Source organism: Ambystoma mexicanum, chromosome 9, assembly GCF_040938575.1.
Source record: "Ambystoma mexicanum isolate Mex_15411 chromosome 9, UKY_AmexF1_1, whole genome shotgun sequence".
NCBI classification, from domain to species: domain Eukaryota; kingdom Metazoa; phylum Chordata; class Amphibia; order Caudata; family Ambystomatidae; genus Ambystoma; species Ambystoma mexicanum.
The window spans coordinates 1,004,837,895-1,004,863,808 of record NC_090931.1 but is presented as its reverse complement, the minus strand read 5'-3'; the positions used below and the strand labels follow the sequence as shown (position 1 = coordinate 1,004,863,808).

At 43.2% G+C, this 25,914-nt stretch overlaps 1 protein-coding gene across 2 annotated transcripts in view; it reads left to right on the top strand.

The window, feature by feature from the left end:
• NOSTRIN (nitric oxide synthase trafficking) overlaps positions 1-25,914 on the top strand; it is a 771,458-nt gene that overhangs the window by 405,570 nt on the left and 339,974 nt on the right. For both annotated transcript variants that reach the window (XM_069616258.1, XM_069616257.1), the window contains exons 9-10: positions 4,564-4,662; positions 9,591-9,716. In XM_069616258.1, the coding sequence (XP_069472359.1) occupies positions 4,564-4,662; positions 9,591-9,716 (225 nt within the window). The remainder of the gene's footprint in view (positions 1-4,563; positions 4,663-9,590; positions 9,717-25,914) is intronic.

The window sequence follows — 25,914 nt, the reverse complement described above, 5'->3', positions numbered from 1 at the left end:
GGAACATGGCTTTCCCTGTATGTGCATTTACACACAGAGTCTGGTTCCTGTCAACCCATCAATCCGATTAAGAGATTACAAAAAAGGTTTTTGATGATTGCCCAATCAGGTTGGCACCAAAAACTTCCAAACACCAAGCCTCACCCCCACAGGAAGTATAGTGGCAGGCCAAGAGCCTGTAACTTGCCTTGACCATTTCAAATCACTAGAGAGTATGTCATATTGGCCTCACAAAGCTATTTTAGGCCCACCTCATTGTTCAATTGTACTAAGAGAGCTCCTAAAGTAAAAAGGATGAGAATAGGATTTTATTTTAAAGAAACATCAGTACTTTTATTGCTACCAGACATATACATTGGGATACCATTGCAGTAAATTAGCTTGCATCACGGTAAAGCTGAAATAAAACAAAAGCTGCAACCAGCCTATCCCCAAGACCAATGTAAGGTCATATAATCAGACTTGGGCACACCCAGACCTGGGAGCCTTATAGACAACTCCAAACCATATACTCTTAAGTAGTGAAAAGGGGATGTAGTAGAAGTGGGACTGTAGCAGAAGTCGCTCTGACCACCAAAACGAATTGGAAACCCAAAAGAATAAATGGGGTAAAGTCAAAATGATTAGGGCGTCTAATAATATGAGATTAGTGACACCCAAAGTGGAATTCTATCCTAAAAGTACTCTTGACTCACCTTAGTAACTTGGTACTCTTGAATAGGGTTGACTATATATGAAGCCATTAAAGTGCTCAAGAACATAGCACCCATACAAATAAGTTAACCCAAAAAATAAGAAGAATGCATGACTAGACACTACTCTTGGCACAATCAGTCAAACATCGGGAGAGATCAAATATTTATGAGTTACCAATTTCTACTTCTGCTGGAAAAAATGTAACGAAGCAGGCACGCTGAGGCACGCTGAGATGGGGATAATTTCTTACTCAGACTTTAATCAAAACTAAAGTATATTAGCCTTTGTTGCTACCATGGCCCTTTATCATAAGGATATCTGGCATTTAAAATGTTCACAGGAAATTATTTTAGCGTTTGTACTTTATGTATTATTTTATAGGTATTTATTTGGGATACAGGATAGTGCTTCTATGAGAACCATTACGAGGGTCATTTTATGATGGGCGGAGTGAAATATGAAAGCACAAACAAATGCTGTGTCATGCTTGTTTGCTTTCATTTTGCAATCCATCTAATTTCTGTCCACTTCCTAAGTGTAGGAGGTGCACAAAATGGAGATTGCATCTCTTCTGTGCTATGCTGCACCACCTTTGAAGAGCACTTTGTTTTATGCCCTCATGATATTTCCTGTGTAATCCACCTCGGGTTTGCACCTGCTCTAGACTAGGCCCCTTCCATGGGAATCCATTCGAAAACACTATCTGCAAAGCATAATTTGCAGGCAGCATTTACTTTTTTTTAAATGAAGATTATGAGTAAAGGGTAGTGATGAGTTTACCCAGTTTTACTCTTTACTTTTGTAATCCACCTTGCTGATGTTGAAATTGCACACCTAAGTGTGGTTTAAGGCGTCCCCTGCATGCAATTAGCATTTGTATCAAAATGACTCCTGTAAAATACAAACAACGCACAAAGGAGTTTCCCAAATTTGGCTACATTACATTGCTATAGCGTACGCTCGTATGATCACGTGTAGGAGGAGACACATTGATACACTGAATACCCTCAACATGGGCATCGTTTTCCTGTATACATATTATGTACATTTTACACTGGTCCAAAACATGCGCCCATCCATTTTTTACGATTCTTGCTTCTTGCTAAATACAGAACAGAAAGGGTTGGCCCAAATCCACATTCATATCACGTAAAGATTTTGGCACTAGGGTGAGCGGATTACGGAATTTGCTGACCATCTATATTCTGAAACTGAGCAAACTGGCTTCCGTTCAAACTTTATCCCTTTGTCTTTCACTTGTGCCATCTTTCCCTTTTGAGCAATGAGACACAGGGGTTGATTCATGGAATTATTTGCGCCAAAAAACAGAGATTTGTGCGCCATTCTGCCCGCAAATCCCTGTATAAAAAGTGGGGATTTGCGGGCATAATGGTGCACAAATCCTCGTTTTTCAGTGCAAATAATTCCACGAATCAGCCTCAAAATATATATGTGTTGTTCTTCTTTGCCAAAGTAGCACAAATAATGAAACACGCTTAGCTCACCTGTATTTGTTCCATCAGTGAATTGGTCTTTTCATAGGGACTTGGTTACATTTTAGAGCAAAATCCTAACTTTTGCTTCACCTCGCTTTGGCCGCTTCAGAGCACCATTTGTCAAAGCAAAAGGTAGGCAGAAAAAGTAGGCTGAACAGAGTTGAGCAAGACTTTGGATCCTTACACAGCAGAGAATTGATACGTTTTTATTGTGCGTCTGAATTTCCTACTAACTCCCACAGGGCCAGCTGTTTTTCTAAGAAACGAGCTGTGGGTAGATCTCCGTCTTCGGCTGGGGCCTCACTCTGGAACAATCTCCCTGCCACTCTAAAACTTGAGGAGAACCACCTCTGGTTCCCGAAGCACCTCAAGAGCTTCCTCTTTTCTTCTGCCTTCTCTCCTCCTCTCCCCTGTTGATCTGTTCTGTATTGGCATCGTGCACCTGGTCTCCCTCTGTCTTTAGGGCCCAGGTACCTGCTCACCCTGCCACCCACCTGCTCTGCCTCCGGGCAATCCCATGCACTTGGGTCTGTATCTGTAAGCCTACAGTACCCCCCTTTTTCTTTTTCTGCACTTATTCAGACACACCCTGCCTGTTGCCTTATTCCTAGCACTTGCCACTTGCTGGCTGCACTACTAGTTTGTTGCCTTTGTTATTTATTTATGTATTCATGTTTTATTTATTTACTTATTTTAATTTTTGTTTAGCACTTTTCACCTCTCCCCCCTCCCTTACATTTACTTCTCTCTCACTCCCATGCACTTGCACGTTCTCAATGTCACTGGGGCTAGTGAGATTGTTGGTTTTGTTCTCCATTGTTCCCCTCCCTTACCTCATCGCAGTCTGAAACACTTGTGTACAAGCGCGATACAAATAAAATATCAATATCAATACCGTAAAATGTTTGACTTTCTGAAGACACATTTTTAAGTTTACATCCCTGTCAGGAAGTCTTTCTTTCGTTTCCTGCTCCCTATTAAAAAGTCAAATACAAGAACGAAATATATCATTTACATTCCATTAGTAAGGTCTTTTGATCAGATTTACTAATATTTCTAGGAAGGTTTATTGGTTTTCCTCCATTTGCATCTTTTTTAGGGCAAATGAGGGCACATTTTGCAGCTTAAAACCCATTGGGCATATTGGTCCCATTTAAAGGTAATTTTAAGTATAAGATTTAAAGATAATTTTACAAAGTGTTGCCAGTCTTTTTCCCACGGCATTGTTGAGAACATTAGAGGCGAATGGTGATTTTGAAGATACATATACTCAAGGTATCGATTCAAAAGAATGATTATCTAAGGCAAGTCTAAATGGAGATTATGCTTGAAAGCTAAAACTTGTTAGTAGTCAGTGTTTGAAAATGACAGTTATTACGTAAAATAATAGCAAATACTAGTTAAAATATGAAATGTAAAAGTGATGGAACAAAGCTTTAACTTACAAAGTCCCACAGAATTCTTTGTCAGATGGCGCAGTGTGAAATGATTTGTAAAACGAAAGCCACAGTTTGGTGTGTTCACAAAATGAAGAAAAAGACAATTTGTATTTGCATTTGCTGAAGGAAGAGTATGCCTGGAGTGTGGGTCTTTACAATTCTGAAGATTATCCTGGGGTTAGAATAGCACTGTTTGATGTTTAATCTTCATGTTTGCTGGATGGTTTAGTGGGGCGGGGTAATTTGACATGTAAATGCACTGATTCTTGAATGTCTTCTACTTAATTCAATGCTTTATTGTTCTGATGGCAGGATAAGCATAACGCTCTCTGCATCCAACAATCTATTATATGCCAAACATGCTATTATTTTTTAAATATATAAAGTTGTTAGAAAGAAATTATAATTGGTGTTTTAGTTCATGCTATCCATACAATTAATGTATGTATTGCTCCATAAAATGTAACAGCTTTGTCACAGATTCCCCAAGAATCCAACACAGGATTGAAGTCAATTTTCAAAGGTTTTATCCAACCCTTAATTGAATGACTAGTAAGGTCAAAAAACACAAAAGGTTGTTTTGCATGGAAAATATTAACCCTTTTTATTTTATTTTCATATATTGTAAAATGACTCAGTGGAATTGTTTCTGGTGTATTAGGGATGCTAGATTCTCATTTAGCATCTCAGATATGTCAGACTGTGTTACACTTGTAGATGATGATCAAGAAGGTAAATTCCCTAGATTTCCTGAAGCTCATAAGAGATTGCATGTACTTGATGTTTAAATGTCTTTATGGACATGTATAGTTCTATTGTACCAGATTTCTGAAGATCATAACCATATGTGCATGATACACGATATAACAAAATAGAAACCACTGATTGTTTGTTATTATTTTAGATACAATTAAAATTACTTTGTATTTTAGAGTATTCAAGAACTGGAAAAGGAGAGGATACAACTTCTGTGCAATATCCTCAAGCGATATAACGAGCATGTTTCTAATTTTGGACAAACGCTGGCAATGGTATGCAATGTTTATTTGTCTTTGTATAATTTGATCCTGTTACATAGTAAGGTTGCAAAAGGGATGCTGCTTCCTCTGATTTACAATACAATGTGGATCTAACAGAAAAAATTGATCTAATTTAGAAACTAATTATGGATATGTAGCTCTTTATCTGTCTCCCGGTTCAGGCTGACAGGCATATGCCACCTTTTGGACAGAGAAGAATTATTAGTACCCGGCTAGAGTCAAGCAGAATGCAACACGCATTCTGATTTGCTCTCGCCAGGTTGTTACCGGGCTGAGAATCCCTCGATTCTCGGCCAGGGTCCCAGCCTCCTTGTCCACGGCAGGGTGCGTGGCAGCCCCTCAGCCAATGAGGAGGCTTGAAGCGGGGCCATCCCCGCTCTGAGCCTCCCCACGGCTGAGAGGCTGCCTTCGCCCCCCTGCCGGGGGACTCAAGTAAGGCTTCTTTTTGTTTTCCCTCCCCTTTCCTCCCTCCTCCCTGCCCTCCCCACACAACTTACCATCTTTCTCCTTTGTCCTCGGTGGGGGACAATGGCAGCCTCCAGCCATGTGGAGGGTTGGAGCGGGGCCATCCCTGCTCCGCGCCTCCACACGGCTGGAGGCTTCCATCATCCCCCGCCAGGGACAAAGGTAGTTTTTTTTTTGTTGATTTTTTTTCTCTCCCCTCCCTCCCTACCTCCTACCCTTCCGCCCTCTCAACCACACTTACCTTCTTCTCCTTTTTTTTCATGAGCGGACGCGCTGTAAACACTTCCGTTCCCAGCACGTTCGCACATGATGGCCACCATGGAAAGGGAAAACGGACTGCGTTTTCCCTTTCCCAGTGGCCATTTTCTTGGTCGTTTTTTGTTTGTTTGTCCCGAAACAGTGCAGTGTTTCCGGACAGAAAAAAATACTTTTAGTGCCCCAGTCACGCAGATATTGCGGGCCAGGGTACTAAAAGCAATATGACCCGAGCGCCGGCGGCATTATTGACTCAGGTAATGCCCTGGGGCCTTCGTTAAGGCCCTCGCTTCGCTCTGGCCTATAACTATCGGCCCTGGGGCATTAGCTGAGTTGGTAATGCCCGCTGCTCGGGTCATATTACTTAAATAAGAGCTTAAACATGACATACCAGTAATGTATGTGGTGAATAGGAGGACCTTGTGCCTTCCCCCATGAACCGAAGAGACGGACGCCGGATGCAGTTTTAAGTCATCTTTTAGTACATGTTCTGAAGACAGGCTGAAAGGCACATTGATCTCCTAACATCATCTGCCTTTTATACTCGTTTAAGGCTGATACAACATTACATATGATTGCACAATACATACTGATTGGTCCCTGCAGCCAAAAGCAAAGCCCTACATGTCTATTGCTGGCTGGCTTAACTGTCATTCACCAAGCCCACATGACTTCATTTTGGCAAGCATGATTTGACTGGCACATAATCTGATAGCTTGCGTGAGACTCCACCGGAACTGATTATACATCCTTAGATGTCTCTAAAGGACCAGCCTCTTATCTGATTGCCGAGATCTGCAACTTCACTTGGCAGGCTATACTGTGCTTTTCCTGCCAAGAAATTCTAAATATACACCCTAGACATTCTTTTTTACAGTGGACCGACAATGCTAATGAACTGCTGCCAAAGAATATTCCAGGTAAAAAATGAGTCCGCCCTCCTGACACCTGGACCTGAAGCCATTTTGTTTCTGCATCCATCTTAGAATCTATCCCAGTCTAGATAATCAGCCATTATCATTAGCCAGAAAAACCTACTTTTGTACATAACTATTTTCATATTCAGTTCTCAGACTACATGTTTGATATTCATGATGTACATGTAATACCTGAGACACCCTCCACTGCTTGGGGCATTTTGACCCTACAAAATATATGTCACCCTATATGTACCTTTTTGTCTTAAACAGAACCATAATTATGATTTTTGTAATACTTATAATACTGGAACGATTGATCATCCTGGCATGTTACCTGTATTCAGTTTGAAGGGTAGGGGGGTGTTTAGGTCCTTGTCTACAATGGTATAATTAACTAAGGTGCTTGTGGCTGTCCAAAGGACTACCAACTACTAATATAATAGGGATTTCTCTTCTGCCCAAGTTATGCATCCTAGGAGTTCATTTTGACAAACACTTAATGGACTTAATCAGTTCTGATTCTCCCCCATTTTCCTTGTGCCATTATTCCTAAAGCAGAATTTTGTCTTGGACAAGCGATGCATGGAATTCTGGAGGTTGTTCCAGCCTTTATTAAATCATTATCCAGTGCTTTCCAATGTAATTGATGTACATCTTTGTTTAGAGATGTTCAGCCTATGGGAACAAACTATCTGCAGACATTTTTTTATTTCTTTGTTTTCATTGCTTAAAGCACAGACCTAGCTCGAGAGCAGCAAAGTGCTGTACAGAGTGTGGGTAGCTGGAATTTGGGCTGTTATCTTTTAATAGTAGCGCAGTACTGTGAGGTTTGTGTGTCAGTATGTGTATCCACTGAAATTAGTCCTTGGTCAGGTGTGGTTGAAGGAGTCATGTTTTCAGAGATTTGTGAAATTGGGGAATTGTGGGGGCATTCTTGTCATGCACCCAGAAGGTGGGTGCATGACAAGAGAAGGATTGTTTGTGGATGCTCTCTTTGCGGACAAGTAATAATTCAAGCCGGTTGGTTGATTTGCTGTGCAATGAGTGTGTGCCACATATCTGGTTTAGCAGATTCCAGGTACAGTGGTGTGCTACTCGTGATACATGCAGTCTTGATCAATATCCTGGCTTGGAGTGGAAGCCAATGTAGTTCGCGTAGGATGGGGGTCATTTGGTCAATTTCCAGGAGCCAAATGAGCAGCTGGGAGCCCTGTCAGGAGATCATTTCCCTCATCATTGTGCATGATCACAAGGGCCTGCACTATGGTCCGTAGCAGGATGAAGGGTTTGATTTTTTGAAGGGTAGAGATTCTGAGCTGGTATATTTGGGCCTTATTGGCTATGTGTTTCTGGAATGACAGACTGCTGTCAATGGTGAAGCCTAAGGATTTTGCAGAGTTTCAGAGTTGTAGAACAAATCCTTCTAGGTGCATATCATTATACCATTGTTGGACAAGTTTTCTTTAAGCGGGCAAACCGATGAGGATGAAATCAGTCTTGGATGGGTTTAGTTTGAGGTAGGCAGTCGACATCCAGGACTGGATGATGGCTAGGTAATTGCAGAGAATGATGTCCTGCTCGCTATTTACTCTCATTTACAACTGAGTATCATCTGCATATTGGTAAATAGCTATATTGGGATCTTTGAGGAGAGTGCCCAGAGGCTCCATGTAAAGGTAAAAAAAATTGGTGAGAGGATGGGGCCTTTGGGGACTCCACAGGAGACCTGGAGTCAGTTAGTATGCAACAAGTTCATCTGGACAGCCTGGAGTCTACCTGAGAGGTAGGTGGTAAACCAATTCAGGACAGTGCCACAGAATCCCATCCTGTGAGCAAAGAGGCAGAGAAGGATGCATCCAAGAGGTCAAGGATACGAGGAGGCATGATTCGCCCTTATCCATGATTTGGAGAGCATCATCCACCACCTGGCTGTCACAATGCAACACTTGGGGTGGAACCCTGACTGATAGCCATTTAGGAGTTGGAGTTGTTCAATTTTGGCAAGTAGGCATGTAGCCCCGCCTCTTTCCAAGATTTTGCCAATACATGGGAGGTTCCTAGTGGGCCTGTGGATAGCCAGGTCATCTGGGTCTAGGGTTGTTTTTTTCAAAAGAGGTCATATGAGACCAGTCCTCAGGGTGTCCAGGAATTATCCTTCTGTGAGGGCGGAATTAATAATGATGAGGAGCGCATTTAGCGCTGGGCCCGTCAATTGTTTAATGGTGGAGGCTGGAATGATATCATCAGAGTTAGAATTAGGTTTGAGGGACGCAATAATTTTTAGGCGAGCCGGGGGGAAAGAGAGGAGAGAATTTGGTCCAAAGGGGCAGTGTACATGGGATGCTAATCCTGTAAGAGGTTGATTCGATGGTCCGTCTGATTTTATCTAAGTTTTCAATAAATAATGTGTTGATTCTGTCAAATTTTTCCTGAGTTGCTGGTACCTCGTAGTTGGGTGAGAGTTTGGTGCAATACTTTACTACTTCAAAGAGAGATTTGCCCCTGCTAGAGGCTGCCGCAATAGTGGTGGTGTAGTAATCAGTTTTGGCCTCACTAATCAGAATCCTATGGTTGACGCTGAGAGAATTCTGTTGACAGCAGAGCCAGCAGGAAAGTATGGTTTGTCCAGGTATTAATTGCACAACCATGCAGCCCCGTACAACAAGCATATGTGAGAATGTAACGTGCCTCATGCAGCAGAGTGGGTTGTGAGGTGCACATATATTGCAGGGAGTGACCCTCAAGGTGGAGCTTTCTCTTCCCTGGGAGGGGTGTTTTCTAAAGATCCCCTTTCAGAATCACTGCATGCTTGTGTGGAATCTTCTTTCTGAAACACTGGTGTGTAGATTCTGATTAGAATCCAGTGATTGTAGAATAACCCAGAGACGTGGAAGCAGTTTCCCTATTACACATGGTTCTTCTCCAGTGGTTGAAGGATATTCTTTGTGTGAATTACATTTGCTTTCTCCTCACCTATTCCCTGCTTTGAAGTTACAATCGATGAGTTGTGGGGAGGGGAAATTTTTAATTGCTGTGTCAAGTCTGTCAAAGGTGCTCTTCCCAGAAGACAAATGTCCATAGGTACTCAAGATTCATAATTTGCTGTTTGCCTTCCAAATCCTATAGATGCAGCTACATTTCAATAATTGATTGATCTTACTGGAAACCATGTTTCTTTTATTTTTATTTTTACGGTAGGGCACCTCTTCTTTCTCGGAAAATGCATTACATTGAATACAAATGGCTAAAAAGTACAATGTGCATTATTTTGTGTTTTAGTGTCATCAACAAATTGATAATGCCATAAGCAAGGTTGATGTTGAAAAAGATATCAAGAATTTTATGGAAGAAACATCTCTATCATCTGAAGAGAACAAGTCTGAATACTTATTAACCGACTATTTTGTAAGTATTAACTAAGAGAGGTATGTGTGCACTCAGCACAGTGCATGTATTGAAAAGTGTGGTCATGTGGCACTGTATGTATGCATCAGCTTGATGTGTCTGTTTCCATGCACCAGACACATTTATCAATGTAGTGTGGAGTACTGTTGCTTTAAAGCTGTATCTTGGTATGCATTGGCATACATTATTTCAAATGCACGCATTTAGAAATTGGCATATAAGAGACAACTTCACAATGATCTTCTTTCTATGCTTTGGAGGAATCCCACAAGGTATGTTTATATTCTCTGAGGACAAGGGTGGTGAGGGAAAGTTAACAAATCGTCCAAGTTGCAACAAAACACTCAATCAAAAATAAAAAAAAAACATCTTGTATGGCCTGTTTAGTTCAGCAGAGTTTTTAGTATGTAAATAGCATTGACAGAGTTACAGGCTAGAAAAATGTAATTGTATCTTCTGATATTATCCTACAATCCTTTGAGAGATTCTGGTACTTTTGCCATTGGGAATTGCAGCTACCTTGTCCCACCACGTCAAATGAGCTCCAAGCCTTTGACCATATTGGAGTCACTCAGTGAATATGAAGGAATTGTGCACTGCTTAGATAGTTGGTCCTGCCTGTCAACAGACCACCTCATTGACTTTTAGGCCAGGGAGGTTGTGTAAATGGCCCAACCCACCATAGTCATCTTCACAGCTACTGGGCCTACGACATTTGATAAAAATATAGATAAATCACCCACTCTGACACCTGTAAATGTCTCAGGACGGTATACATTATGAAGCTGTTCTCATGCTAGAGATGCCATATCAATACAAGTCAGTGTGATAGCAAAGAACAGCTGCAATGAGTGACCATATTAGCAAAAGCTTGCAAAAAGCCAATTAATTCTCATTTCGTTTCATCAGAATACTCCAACTTTTTTCCAAACATACTTCAGGTTTCAGGCAAGGCAGGTTTTGGCTAACATATTCTAAATAGGGCATGCATGCTTGGAGTCCATGGCCAGTCTTGTATGGAGAGCCATAGGCATTTGAGGGAGAGGTTTAACACTTTTATATTGGATTTAGTTCGGGGTGTAGTAGAAAACTGAAAGAAAATGCAGTTGAGGCAGAAAGAAAAAATGAAGGTACGATTTATTTAATTGGAAGAAAAATTAAATATAGCCAGTTTGGCATATGTCATTTTGGTGCTCTCTTTTTGGCTTGCTCCTTCTCTCTCTCTTAAAACTTTTGTTTATTGGCAGAAAGTTAAGTTATAGCACAGTTGTTTTACAGAGATAAACAGAAATCACCATAGCACAGTTGGGCATTATAACATACATTTTAAGATAGGTCCTGAATGAGGGGGACATTGACAACCCCAAGGTAGGCAAGGTGTCCAGTGTTTATGGCAATGCGTCGGGTAGACCCGACGGGGAGGTGGGGCTCCACTCCACCACATCTCTATTGTTCAGATAGGTGCAGAATTCCGTCCATACGTTCTTAGGACGTGATGGCGTGGGCAGGGATCCGATGTACTCCTCCTCACAAGTTTGCACCCAGGTGATGGCCTTCAACCACATATCAAAGGTGGGGGGAGAGCGACGTTTCCATCTTTGCAAAATACATCTTTTAGCAACAATAGCACATACATTCAGAAATTTAGACATTTCTTTCGCATTATCTCCGGACCAAATGCCAAACAATAGGGCCAGCGGGTCGAGGTCTATTGGGGACCCCACTATCTCTGTGAGCGCTCTCACCACCTCCAGCCAGAACTCCCCCAGCAGAGAGCAGGACCAAAACATGTGCATATGATCAGCCTCTTCAGAGTTGCATTTAGGGCACTTGTGGGTGGGGGAGCGTGTGAAGTTTGCTACCCTATACGGTAATAAAGTCTGTTGAGTAATTTATATTGTATACAGCGGAATCTAGCGCTTAGGGAAACTTTACGCGTATGTGCACACATTTTGCCCCACATGCTATCAGTGATTTCCATCTCCAGCTCTCTGGCCCAAGCTTCCCGTGGTTTGAGGGACGTTTTCTCTCGTTTTGTTAGTTGCATTTTATACAAGGAGGACACTATGCCCCTGCCGCCAGTGGAGTTTGCTATTTATTGGAATTCGGGTGAGTCTGGGGGCTCGTTTGGGTAGGACAGCCATATTGTGCGAACCGCTGCTCTAAGCTTAAAGTATTGTAGTAGCTCAAGCGCAGAGTTGGAATGCTCAGACCCCCATGTTTGGGGGGTGATGAATTTACTATCTGGGAATAGGTCTGTCAGTGCACGATATCCCAAGGCCTCCCAGCGTTGGATAAACTGATGATCGTGTGTGGGGAGAGTCCTGGGAACTGTCGTAAGGGTAGCCATTTATAGTATGGGCAATGGCCTTTTGTCGGATTCAAGATCATATGCCATGCTCTGATTGTGGTGGCCACAGGGTCTGCAGGGGCGTCTGTCTGGAACGTATGATGTAGTAGCAGAGTCATAATGTTAGTCCCGTCCCCCGCCAGTCTCTCCAATTTGACGTGTGGAGGTGAATTTAGGTATGCATACCAGTGTGTGGCGTGTTGGGACTGTGCCGCAACCCAGTACAGGGTTAGATCAGGGGCTGAGAAACCCCCTTTCTCATAGGGAGGGGTCATATGTAGCCACTTTTTTGCGGACTGCCCCGGAATGCCAGAGGAATTGGGCGAACATTGCGTGGATTCTCCTAAAATATTGCTTCCCGGGCCACACTGGAACATTAGCAAAGATGTATAGGAGCTTAGGGACCGCAATCATTTTGACTAGTGACAGCCTGCCTGCCATGGACAGAGGGAGGTTGCGCCATTTGAGGATCTTGGATTCAATATGCTCTGCCGTTGTATCGTAATTATTCGCCAGTAAGAAGGTTTTGGTTAGTGAAACTTGTACCCCTAAGTACTTGATACCTCCTGGGGACCAACGCAGGGGAAATTCACACGTAGGTTGTTGGGTTGCCGCAGTGAGAGGGAATATCTCGGATTTAGAGTAGTTCATGGTAAACCCCGGGAACGTTCCTATTTTGGTTATGTCTTGGTTGATCGTGTCAAGATGTGTTGAAGGGTCCCTGACATATAGGAGTACGTCATCAGCGTATAATGAGATAATTTCCGGCGTGTCCTGTAGGCGAATACCTTTGCAGGTATGTCGGTCTCTAATGTGGTCTGCCATGGGCTCGATGGCGAGCGTAAAGAGGATGGGGGAGAACGGGCATCCCTGAAGGGTGCCCCTCTGTAGCGCAAAAGGGGAGGAGACGATGGAATTGACAAGCACCCTGGCCCTTGGATCAGCGTATAGCAATTTCATGTAGGAAATCATGTTCGGACCTATTCCCATTTTTCCCAGCACGGCCCATAAGTAATTCCAGGACACCCTGTCAAACACCTTCTGGGCATCTAGTGTGACCGCCACTGCATCCGCCTTCGGGTCGATTCTGGACATTACATTGAATAATCGGCGGATATTAAGTGCAGTAGAGCGGCCTGGAACAAATCCACTTTGGTCAGCATGTGATTTGTGGATGAGTGTTAAGACTCCTCTGGATTGAGTGGAGAATTGGGTATAACATCTGTTGGGGCCCCAGGATTGTGCTAGATTGGACGATAGGAGTTTCTGAGCATGTGTCTCCTGCAGCAGGAGCACCTGAATCCCGTGTCTCTGTGCAAATGCTGTGATTCTACAGGACTTTGTAAAATGTGTTAGTCCACGGATATTCCATGTCAAAACTTTAATAGTCATGTTGGCATTTTATGGGGCATCCCAACTATAAGAGCTAACGGATCAGTGTCTGCTTACTAAGATGTGTGCAGCCTTGGCATGGTTGCATTTCACTTGAAACATGGTCGACTTTTCTTGCCAATTTTCTTACAACTTTCCCAACCTTCCCCAACCCCCACCCTCACCCCCCAGAAAAGGTAAGCAGTGTGACAATACCCACCCCCGTTACAACCAACCACGTGCCATTCCCAATTTGGCCATGCTTGACTTACAGCCCAACAGGGGCTTAAACATAAACACTTTGCCTCAGTAGACAATGCAGCTGCAGTGGGGGCTACCGCTGCCGTCTGAACCACAGTTGTTAACGAAAAATTATGATTGTACATCATACTTATTTTGAACCCCTGTTGAAACTTAGGGTTACAAGAAAAACAAGTATGTTCTTAAGACACGAGAACTGAGCAATTGTTGGCATAGTCTGACGTCTAACCAATAGGCTGAGGTGTCTAATGTCGGGACCAACGTGTGCCATTATAATCAAGTGTCATAGGAGTACACCCCTTGCTACATATAATGCTCTTGGATAAAGCCATTGCGGCTAAATAGGCCCAGAATAGTACAGGGGAAGGGGGGGAGAGGCCCCGCTCGCCCTCATGGGGGCCAGTCTTCGGAACAGGTATGACCGCTGGAGTCTGCAGCAAGGTCATTTAAACTTGGATCTCAGTCGTCATTCATAGGTTCCTCCCTGTGATCCGCCAGCGGGATTTGCGCCTCAATAAATTTGCCTGCCTCGTCTGGGCCAGTAAAGAAGTAGATCTTGTTGCAGTGGGTGAATTTTAGGCGAGCCGGGAAGAGCATCACGTATTCGATTTTCCTCTCTCTCAGCATCTTTTTGACTCCTCCAAATTGACGCTGTTCCATTTGCACCCCCACGGAAAGGTCAGGGAAAATCCTAATTGTTTGTGAGTCAAGCCTTAATTCCCCCTTATCCCTGGCCAGGCGAAGTATATGGTCTCTGTCTTTGTACCTTAAGAGTTTTGCAATGATTGGTCTGGGAAGTCGCCAGGCTTGGGTCAGGGCGCCAGTGAGCGATGCGCTCTTTCCACCGTGAAGAATGGTGACAGTTCTGGATTGCCAGGTAGGTCTTTCAGTAGTTGTTCAACCGCAAGTTCCATGCAACCTTTTAGAGCCGATTCGGGGACCCCCACTATGCGAATATTATTTCTTCGCAACCTCGATTCGAGGTCATCACATTTGGCTTTGACCTGTTTCATGTTGCGGACGAGCTCTGCAACTGTGCCCTGTAAGGTGTGAACATTGTCCTCGTTGGCTCCTATTCTTTGCTCTGCCTCTGTGATTTTAGCACCATGTTGGTCAAGCTTAGCTCTTAGGGAGGCTACATTTGCATTTATATGATCCAATTTTTCATGAAAGGGCGCAAAGTTTTTAGCCATGGATTCCATCATTACAGTTAGGTCCAGTTGAGGTGGGTCTGGCAGGATATCACCTTCTTCGTGTGCTGTGGATGAGGACGCTTGGTCCGACCGGGGCGCCATCTTGGTGAACTTATCCATGGCGCCCACCTTATTCGCACCGCGTGCTCTGTTCGACATTGCAATAGTGGAGCAGACTAACCAGTGGCCGGATTTGGAAGCGAACGTAGCACAGGCAAGCAGTAGTGAGGAAGGCAGCTGGCCAGTAGCTTTGGTGTGTGGGATAACAGTGCCTGGTATTGACAGCATTGCCCCGACCCGAAGACAGTGGACCGACAGTGGTCAGCGCAGGGTTGGCCTGGAGTGCTGTGAGCGCTATGGTGAAGGGCTGGCCAGGGGAGGCTGTATGAAGTAGGGTCAGCAGGAGCACCGTGACCATCGCAGGCACATTGGGCTGAAGGAGCTGGGGGGGTTGCGAGGGGCTCCAGGGTAGCCAGTGTTAAGTTTGGTTGTATTAGGCTCACAATGCTGGATGCAATGAACGAGGTGTGTGTGGGGCCCCACCAGGGCAAAGAGTCATTACTGTACACCGTTGCAGGCACTGACAGAGCAGGATCTTAATGCGGATTATCTTGTTGTCCCCCCAATCTCTCACTGCAGATTTCCAAGTGGAATGGAGGAGCCTGCCCCTCCATAGATGTTATGGTGCTTGCAGCCCGTGAGGGGGGAGGGCCGGAGTGACCCCCGTGTCCAGTGGCCCAGGCCACCCCTGATGGCGTCGGGGCCCGGGCACCGCCGCCTCCAGGCGAGCAGAGCGGAGAATGGCAAGCGCCGCCAGGGCCAAAGACCCGGGGCAGAGCGCGGAACACCGCAGACCGCCGCCGTGCCCAGGAAGAACCAGCAGGTAGTGTTGGGGCAGAGGGCAGGAGTGAGCAGGAGCCGCCCCAGAGGTGAAGCCGGGCCCACAGGCGCCCGGCGAGGCAGCATAGGGCCGGCGGCATGCTACCCCACCCCCCGGGCACTCACTGTGTCTGCCCGCGACCGGCAGGGCTCACGGCGGTAGATCGGAGCCGTCCATGCCGGCGCTTCAAGCCGGCAGCAAGGTTCCCGTCCCACTGCTGCTGCACACCAGGAGGCCCAGTTGCAGATCAGGCCTCCGGCCCGGCAGCAGTGCACCCCGGCCGCCAAGGCGCGCCCACCCTCCGAGGTCTAGGAGTAGGGCCCAGCGAGCGCACAGGGCCGGCCAGCGAAGTAGCCCGTATGTCAGCCGCCACCGAGTCTTGGGTGACGGTTTTGGCACCGTATGCGTCCCGCAGCTAGGAGAATCCGTTGATGTGGTTCTCAAGGGTAAAGATGAGCGGATTCTGCCGTTACTCACAGGTGAAGCTCTGTGGGTCGCGGAGCTGTGTAGCTAGGCAGCCATCTTGTTGCCTGCTCAACAAGAGGGAGTCGCATTGTTAAGTACACATTTGCTAAACCACCCCAATGTTGCTGACTACAGAGCGACCACAGAAAAACACATATATTTTGAAGGGTCAGTAGGGGGTGGGGGTCGTTGCTGTGTTTTTTTTGGATGAGAAGTTACTTAATTGAAGTAACATGTAAAGTCACTATTTTCAAAATGTGACTGTGTTAATTTCCAATCATCACTTTCAGTATAAATTGTAGTCCGAATAAGAATGTTACACTTGTCTGAATGAGAAAAGCACATTATAAAAACATAGAATACATATAGAAAAGTTTTCTGATTGAAGGGTATCACCCCACAATGAACAATGTGGTACACTCATATTGCACTCTTTCAAAAGACATTTATTAGAAAGGGGAAGGGGCAAAAAGCACCTATGAGGATTTCTGGCTGCTGTGTATACAATGAAATAGCATTATGGGAACATATGAAGGACCACATATCTTTATAATTGTCAACTATGCCAATGATAAAAGGGCTGCTTTTTTTAATCAATATGTGCATAATGCACATTTGGTTTAGTGACCATTTAATTGTTCACAAAACTCTCCCTAATATTAAAATGTATGTAAACAGGAACTACATTTACTCTTTCATACAGCCTAGATGTCAGTATAGAATGTCTGCAATATCTGTCACTCCATCAGGCTCCTAGGGCTGTCTTTCTTCTTTGTATTGAGAAACTTTAGAAGAGGAGGGCCTGCGCCTCAGTGTGGGCCTGTCTAGTCCCCAATGCATGGCTCACTTACGATATAGGATTCAGCCGAGGACAACTGAAAATATCTTGCACAATAAATAATCAGGTGTTATGCCAAACTGGAGCACAGAAACTGGCATGCTAGACAGCTGTATTGAGACTGCTGGCCAAAAATGTTAAGGCAGTGCTCTACTGCTAGAACTACTGGTGGCATACAATACTTTGATCACACAATTCTTCTCAAGAGACTGAATCGGTCTATGGCCATTGAGTCAACAACCCTAACATGACTGTACGCATTCCAAATGTGAGCACACCACAGATCAAAGTAGGACAACACTTCTGATCAACAATAACATCATGGTCCCTCAAAGACCATCTCTTGCACCATGTCGATTCAACCCCTATGTGCCTCCTCTGTCATTCCTGCTGGAATCCTAGTCTGAATGCTCCCAACTCTATGCCAGTGACACCCAAACTTTGTTTAAAGTCCATGAAAATAATAGAAAAAACTCAATGGATGTCAAGAAATATTTTCTGGGTCCATCAGGGTGCAGTACTTGAGACGTGATACCTTCAAGCCTTTTCCAAAGCCTTACGTGTCATGAATGACCTCAAGTCAGGTTTTCCAAGGAGGCGCTATTGAAGTATTGTCTGCTTTGTCTCTCATGGCTGCTGGCTCTTTATGGCACCTCACTGTGACTGGACAGGCCACAACCTAAACTGGGGCTAACACCTTCCAAATGTGATGTGGGACTCTTGCAATGAGGCTGAGCCACACTCATGTACAGGCCTCTGGAACACTATGGCATTAAAGTGCTTTTGGAAGTATAATGGAATAGGAGCAGAACTTTTGAACAGGGAGGGCTGCTGGAATTCAGGTGTGCCTTTTTGATACTAGTTCCAGATTTGTGGATACTGTGCTGATAATGCTGGGGTGGCTGTCTTCAATAAGCAATACTGCTATCACAATACTTGCAATTGAAACCTGACTTTGGGTTCGGGCATTACTTTGATGTGATCAGCCCGCGCTATGCCCGATCCCTGTACATACAATTCTGCCTCAATTTTTTAGAAGTGGCATCTTTTACCCAGAATTGGCGAGGGTCAAATGGTATCACGTGCTTGGTCTGTAGGGCAAAAGAAGAATCAATTACCCATGTGTTGTTCTTTTGTGAGGGACATAACCGTAAGTGTGCAAAATATCTGCTCCCAGTTCTCAGATTGGCTGAAATTCACCATGTCAGTGAGGCCATAGCCCATTGCAGTGACACCAGTAATTTAACAACTGTACATTTTGTGGTTAAATACATCCACAGGGTATGGTCAAAGAGCTGAAAAACCTATGATGCAAAGTCATTACCCCCAATCAGATTTTGATTCTGTTTCAGCTTGAATGTTGGCTAATTGCCCTATGATGCTGCATATTTTATCAAAATAAGCATACACTTGTCATTTTATGTTTTTGTTGATTTTATATTGGACATGCTGTTTTAAATTGGGATACTTTCGGTCATTCTTTTATCTTGCTCAATGTGTATTCTTTTATCCGTTTTCTGCTTTTTGGCTAACGCCACAATAAAGGTACATGACTGACTGACTGATTTACTGTTAATACAGGGCAAAAAAAGGACAATCAACGTGGGGTGCTTTAGCTGTTGGTCAAAGCAGTCTAAGGCTCGCTGATGACCAAAGTGTTTCTTGATTGTAGTTTGTTAAAAGGTGCAGTAATGTTACAAAAATGGGGTTATGAGTTAAAGGATTATTACATGGTGGGAACAGTCATATCTCCCCAACTGCCATATAACAAAGGGAAGAAAGCAATAGTAAGAAACGAAAAACAAGTCGAACTAAAAACTATAAACGAAAACGGAGGTAAAAACATACAGATTACATTTGAAAATACGAACGGCGAGCACCAACAAAAAGACCACAAACCGAACAAATACAAACCTCTGGAATGTAACAATGATTGGTCGTGGCTCGTAAGCTCTTTAATGGTGACACAAAAAGCTTAGCAATTGATCTCTGGTGTAAAAGAACAGGACTCTCTAATCTTCTGGAACACAAGGGGATTTAGTCACCTTTTCAACAATGGAAATAACATTTTGGAAAGGGCATCTTTTATATGCTTACAACAGACTTAGATCCACAAGCAGCCAGCCTGTGAAAATGATGAGATACTCATAAATCAGGCTCAAAAAGCGTGAAATGGAAGACTGCATGGTGGCCTACTGATGCTAATAAAACAAAATATTGAAAACACAATAAAAAAGAAAGGAAACCCCAACCAATTTGTGCAATGGGCAATAATTGTCTCACTAGACCAGGAACTTGGGACAGAATGAAGATCTTTATTAATTAACATCTTTTGGAATCCCTTAAGAATTACATCTCCTAAGTTGGTACAAAGTTTATCGAAAATAATAACAGAAGAAATTATGGTAGACCCCCGGTTGGAGCTGATCTTTTGTGGTGACCTGTACTTAAAATGTATAAACCAACATGGTCTACCGATCCTTGACAAACTCAGACATGGCGAATCAAACGCAGTTAATGGATCCAGATGCAGAAGCAAATAATCTATACATGGTAAATGGGCAAGTGAAGGTGGACATCCCGAGTAAACCGACCTGGACGAATGGCATTGTGAACTCAACCATAGATTATATCTGGATTCTGAAAAATAACTTACATCAGATCGCTAGGTTTGAGATAATTCCACAAAGCAATAGTGATCACAATCTACTATGACTTACTTTTGCAAGAAAACAACAGGAAAGGCATGATGAAAAATACGCACTGTTAGAAATAAATCACGGCTGGAATCGTTTGAGAATTTAAAAAAAGATCTCTTAATGCTGACAGAAAGGTATAACCAACAAGTGGCAACAGACAAAACAGAAACGTCTTATGATTCTCTATTAAAAATCTTTGAAACAAAGCAGACTGGAATGAAGCTACCTCTTCTTAAACCAAAACATCAAAACAGCTCAATGGTTGTTGCTAAGAGGAAATTATTAAGGCAAGAAATAAAACAAATAAAGAAAACTGGCAATGGGGAATCTCAATTGCGACAAGTCAGACTAATGAGGCAATACTACAAGAATTGGCTTATTGGGTTCTGACAACAATGAGACCAGGAACAAGGGGAAATTATGCTACAAGCGCTAGCAGAAGAAACCACAAGAGCTATGTGGTCAATAATTAATAACCAAACCCTAAATCAACATAGTCGCCTGGCATGTGGAGTCACTGAAAAAGACTGAATGACCCCCTACTCTAGGGTATTTGGAAATCGGGATCCTACGAGAGAAGAGACAGTAACAACTAAGAAATATCACTGGAATAAAATGTTGGATAAAAGCCAAAATTAAACAGAAAATAAAAAATCGAAAGATTCTACACTTAAAAAAACGATCAGGAAAATGGTCTGTACTGATCAATTTAATTTTTAAGAACATTCAAAGACAAAAGCAACTACCAAAGTTCTGGACAAAAAGTATTACAGCTGATTTTTAAGAAGGGAAAGAGAGAAGACCCAACAAATTATCGGCCCATAGCACTGCTTGATACAATCGGAAAAATCTTTGCAGGAGATTTACAGTGCAGCTTAAGTGAATGGGTAGAAAATAATCTAATAATAGACACCCGGCAGACAGGTTTCACGAAATGATGTTGTACAGAATTAAGCCTATTTCTCTTGTCATTACTCAAACTTAACTCCATCAAAACCAAATAAAAGATACACCTAGCCTTTGTAGATCTAAACCAGGCTTTTGATGGGGTTATCCAGGCTAAACTATGGGAGAAACTGCTTAAATGGAATTGCCTGGAGGAATTACTGCATCAGATAAAGACCCTCGATGCAAACACCTCAACACAAAAAAAGGACCAACGTTGGACACCTATCTGTGGATATTAGATCCAAAAAAGGAGTAAAACAAGGATGTCCTCTTGTGGCTGCCCTTTTTACACTATACATTGCCGATCTCCCAGTAGCCATGAAAAATATGGAACATTTTCCACCAAAAGTAAATAAAACTGAGATTCCGATGCTCTGCTATTCGGCTGACATTGTGGTTGTCAACCACACTCAAATTGGTCTGCAACACTTGTTAAATTAACTGAATTCCTATTTGATCCAGAATAGTCTTGAAATTAACATTGACAAAACAAATGTTTTGACTATCAGAGGAACTAAGAAAACAAGTGAAACACGCTTTAATTGTAAAATTGGAGAAACGACGGTGGAAAAGGTATAAGACATAAGGTACCTGGGTATTAGATTCAAATAATCAATCGCAGAAAAAAGCTGGGAGTCTGAATTATTGGTGAAGGCAAGAAGGTTGTGCTCACAGAATAATCTTGAATGAAAGATTCACCAAGTTCACAATTGCTCCAGTGCGTGTGTTCTATTTACAAAAAGTGACCCCCATCCTGGTGTATGGAAGCGAAGCTGAGTTGAATCTATCATGGAGAATATGGGCAAAGCTCAAAAGTATATTTTTTTGGAAACTGATATTAAAACTATCCAAATGTACTCCAGTAGCCACAATAAGATCAGAAATGGGTCTTCAATTCCTGTACGGGGCTGTGATGTGGAAGATTGCAATACAGGATCCTGTAGAGAGCTATAAAATCTTAGCTAATCATGAACAGGGCAAAAGTGAAGAACTGCTCAGTACTTGGAAAGAAAAGTGGATGCAACAGCTAACCAACTTAGAATCCTCACTGGAGGAATTAATATCAAATCCAAATCAAGTCAAAGACAAACAGAAGACTCAAGACTGGATAAAAACGAGGGAACATCGACTTTCATTGAAGTCACAAAGAATGACTCAACAGAACATCGGAAAGGGATACAATGCCGCATTACTTCTTGAAGTTCCCAAACAAACATTGCTGAGAAAGGCTGTTGAAAATAAGACTTGGCGCCTATACAACAAATGAGTTTCTGCACAATAATACGAGGTTCGCTAAATGGCTCATGTAGATTTCGCAACAAACAAGCCTGTACGGAGACAACAAAACATCTAATTCTCAGGAGTGGTGGAAGAAAGATTGAGGCGATTGAATTCTTTTTTTCCACATTAAAAGTTAAAACTAAGGAAGAGCGGTGGACAGACTTTGAACAAGGAAGAAATGTGAGATTTACCTGTGCTGGAATACATTTTCTAGACCATTTATCGGATGAGCAGCGAGGAAAGGAAGAGAATGGGTCTGCATAACGAAAAAAAGACTACATAAAAGTTTTAATTAGAGGAGCTTGAAGTATGTAATGTGCAAAAGGTTTATTTGTAAAACAAATCCACAATAAAAAAAGATTATGGTTTGCTTGTCGTCGGACAATGTAGCACACATCCCCTGTCTAGGATTGATAATTTTGCAAAGGTTGATGCAAAGGTTGATGCTCATCAGAATCAGGGATCTCTGAGGTAAACTGTATCTGTTCAAATCATCATGGAAAGCAGAGAGGAGCCATTCATGAATCACAGTGTTAATGGTGGCCATGTCAAGCACACAAGCCATAGGTAGCAATTTTTGGGATGAAGTTACAGCTCCCACACCTGCCCAAACGATTCAGGCTAAGAAAAATCTATTAGTGCATGAGAACGTGAAGGTGCATGGCTCCAGGGATTTGGGGGGCTCAGATGGGAACAATACATGTATTTCCAAAGTAGATAAAGAGGCGTAGTTAGGCCCAGTTATAAAGCATGGATGATATTGTGTCACAGTAGTGAAATATAATGTGTAACGATAATGACGTAGACACAGGGTCGGGGTGGAAAATACTGAATCCTCACCATATTGAAGTGAGGCCTAGCATTTTGTATTCCCTGTTGGAGGTGTAGCAGCGTGGCATAAGGAAGAGTTTGAATTATTTCCCTCTCGCAAGCCCCAATAGTGACGCTGAGAATAGTGGTATTCATGCCGAATAGATAACGATTTCATTGTATCAGGCTGTAGGCCTCTGAAACCAGAATGGAATGTGAATGGCAGAATAAGGGTAGGGCGGGGCCCGTCCCAAAGGACAAATCCATGGGAGCCAGGTTTGAAGTTTCAAGAGGCCAACATGCTTGGTTTAGATTTAGGGCACCAGCATCCCCAGGACAATGGCTGTCGTATTTGAACTGAAAAACGGCTGGAAAATAGAGTACATAAATCCATTGGAATTGGGACAATCCATGTGGTCTTTGAGAGAGCAAGGAGATGCATCCGGAGTGGGCAACTGATAATGGGTGAGAAAGGAGTAGAACATCCAGTGATTTGTGATACGAAGAGCAAGAGGTGATGCCAACAAATTTAGTCCGGAACTGGGAGGCATGATTGGGGCACCTGCGTGTCTGTTATCAAGAGGAGCGCACTAGTATTTCAAAGGGAAAGTTTGATCTTTGGGTTGTCCACTGAGCTCATGCTAATGACCAAGTGCACAGCTTGTGATTAGGCTGATGGGGCGGGTAACATCCCAGGTAACTCGCCTATCCAGTAGTTAGGAACCAAGGTGAGGGAATGGGGGCACCACATGTTAGAGGGCAGAGATAGATTAGGATGTAGCCAATCGGCTATAGGGGAATGGACATATGTGTATAGGTGATACCCAATGAGGGTCAGGGGATTAACTGCTTACGTCATGAGTGACAATTTCTGTCCTTAAAAACTGTGGGCCTCATTACGACCCTGGCGCTAATGGTTTAACGGCGCCGCAAAGAGCGTCGGCGCTGTTAAACCATTAGCGCCTGATTACAAGGTCCCTTAGCGGGTTGGAGGCTTTAACGCCTGCTTTTTACAGGCGTTTAAATCCAACCCGCTAAGGGACCTTGGAGCTAATTACGGCAACCGTAATTTACGGTGCCGTAATTAGCGCCTTCCCCATCCCCATTATGCCCTATGGGGCAAAATGGGAATGGGGAATTACTGCCCCGCCAACCTTGTGATGGGGGCGGTAATTCCGCCATCCACCATGCCGGAGACCGGCATGGACCATGGTGCTAATAGCACCATGGTCCAGCGCCTGGGTCGTAATGAGGCCCTGTGTATTTGCTTTGAACTAACGAGAGCTCCTTGTCGGTTTGGTTTTATAGGACCTTTTTGCACCTTTTTTCCTTTTTTCCTTGCAAAGTGGTGAACCAAGATTATTTCCTTATAGGAGTGTTTTTTATTGGCTGGTTGTCTGGAGGTCTTGCCTTACAGATTGCAATAGACCCCTCTGACTTGTTCTGTCTACGGTATCATTTTTTATCACAGGGATATTCTGGCTAACTATTGTAGATAGTGCTTCCCCCAGACTTTTTTTCTTGGTTTGCTGAAATATTTTCAAGGATTGTGGGACAGAGGAGGTAGGGATTCACTTGGAGCCTAATCTTTGAGGGTGCTGTAGTGAGAGAGGAATGGCACAGAGGCTCGCAGAGATTATCACAGGATGTTGTTAGAATTGATCAATTGTTGGTGGTGCCAGCTGATGACTGGGTGATGCCAACCCTCTCTGCCCCCATACAAGCATCAAAGGGGCAGGTTTTGCCAAAATACTATATTTGTAAGAAAATATATCAAGAGGATATGGAAGAAGAGTGGAGATGGGTATAATAATGAGCATTACAAGTGAATGAGAGCAGATACCCCTCCATTTCATTCCCATAGACACTACCTTTCACCCCAGACATCAAGTTCATCATAGCCTTCCAACAGTGACTGTGCCAAAAATCATCCCAACATGAAGCTCTGGCACCTACGCCTTGCAACAGCTCAAGGTGCATTGATGTCCCTTTCCACTCTTTTCTCTTGTCCCTTTGCTTGTGTCTTGCATCTTGGAGTTTGGTGGTGGTGCATCTTAGAATATACTTGCTTAATTGGATACTTTGATAAACAGGACACCTTGAGGGAAGAAAGGTTCAGATTAGGTGTGTTTTGGTACTTAGAAGAGTTTGTGTGGAGCCATTGCACAAATGAAGTATGGAGCCAAAATGCTTCTGGTGGGGAAAGCCAATTCCTTTGTGGCAGCATTCGAAAGAGGTGCCAGCAGTGGCTCTTCTCCTGCACACCCTCAACTTAGAAGTATTTCCATGGTCTGGGCAGAAGGACATAATTTGGTAGAGGCATGGGAAAGATGAGCAATTCTCCAGCATCACTTTGGCAGGGCTCTAATAGACTTTCATGGTAAAAATCAAGACAAACATTTTCTGGGGTTGCAGCAGTGAAATTTGCCCTCCGTCCCACTATTGTCTCCACATATTTCTACAGCGTTTATATACGACTTTGCTTTAAATGCTGGATATGTGATTTCTTTTGTTTTGGTATCATGGGAAGTCTTTCCTTCTCCCCCAAATGGATATGGCCAAACATGATTGTCTCTGCACTCGCTTCCTCCCTGCCTTTTTTTTCTCTATCCACAGATTTGTTACAAACTAAAACAAACTAGCTCTTTGGAAGGAGTGTGCTACACATGGACAACATACACCTCTTTTGTAAAGAGGGTGGGATAGAGGCACCAAAGAACGCTTTTCCAAAATAAAGTTAAACGTGTCATTTGAAAAAAACAAGTAAACTCCCCTATAACCCATCCAAATAAGAAGTCATATATATATATATATATATGTATATATATATATATATATATCAGAAAAGAATAACCAAATGCATCAACTTCATTTGACTTAACAATCTAGATCCATTCCCTAGACCCTATAAGGAGAGCATCTTTATTGAAACAATATCTTTGATCCATTAGATTAATGCCCATATTTAATCACCCCACCGCCAACTCCTCTCCACTGTAACTCCTTGTAAAACACAAATTGGAGGTCCTCAAATTAACAGCCTGTACTTAGTTATCAAATCAACTCATTCAAACTAGTCAAAAACTGAGCAGTGAAGCTAAT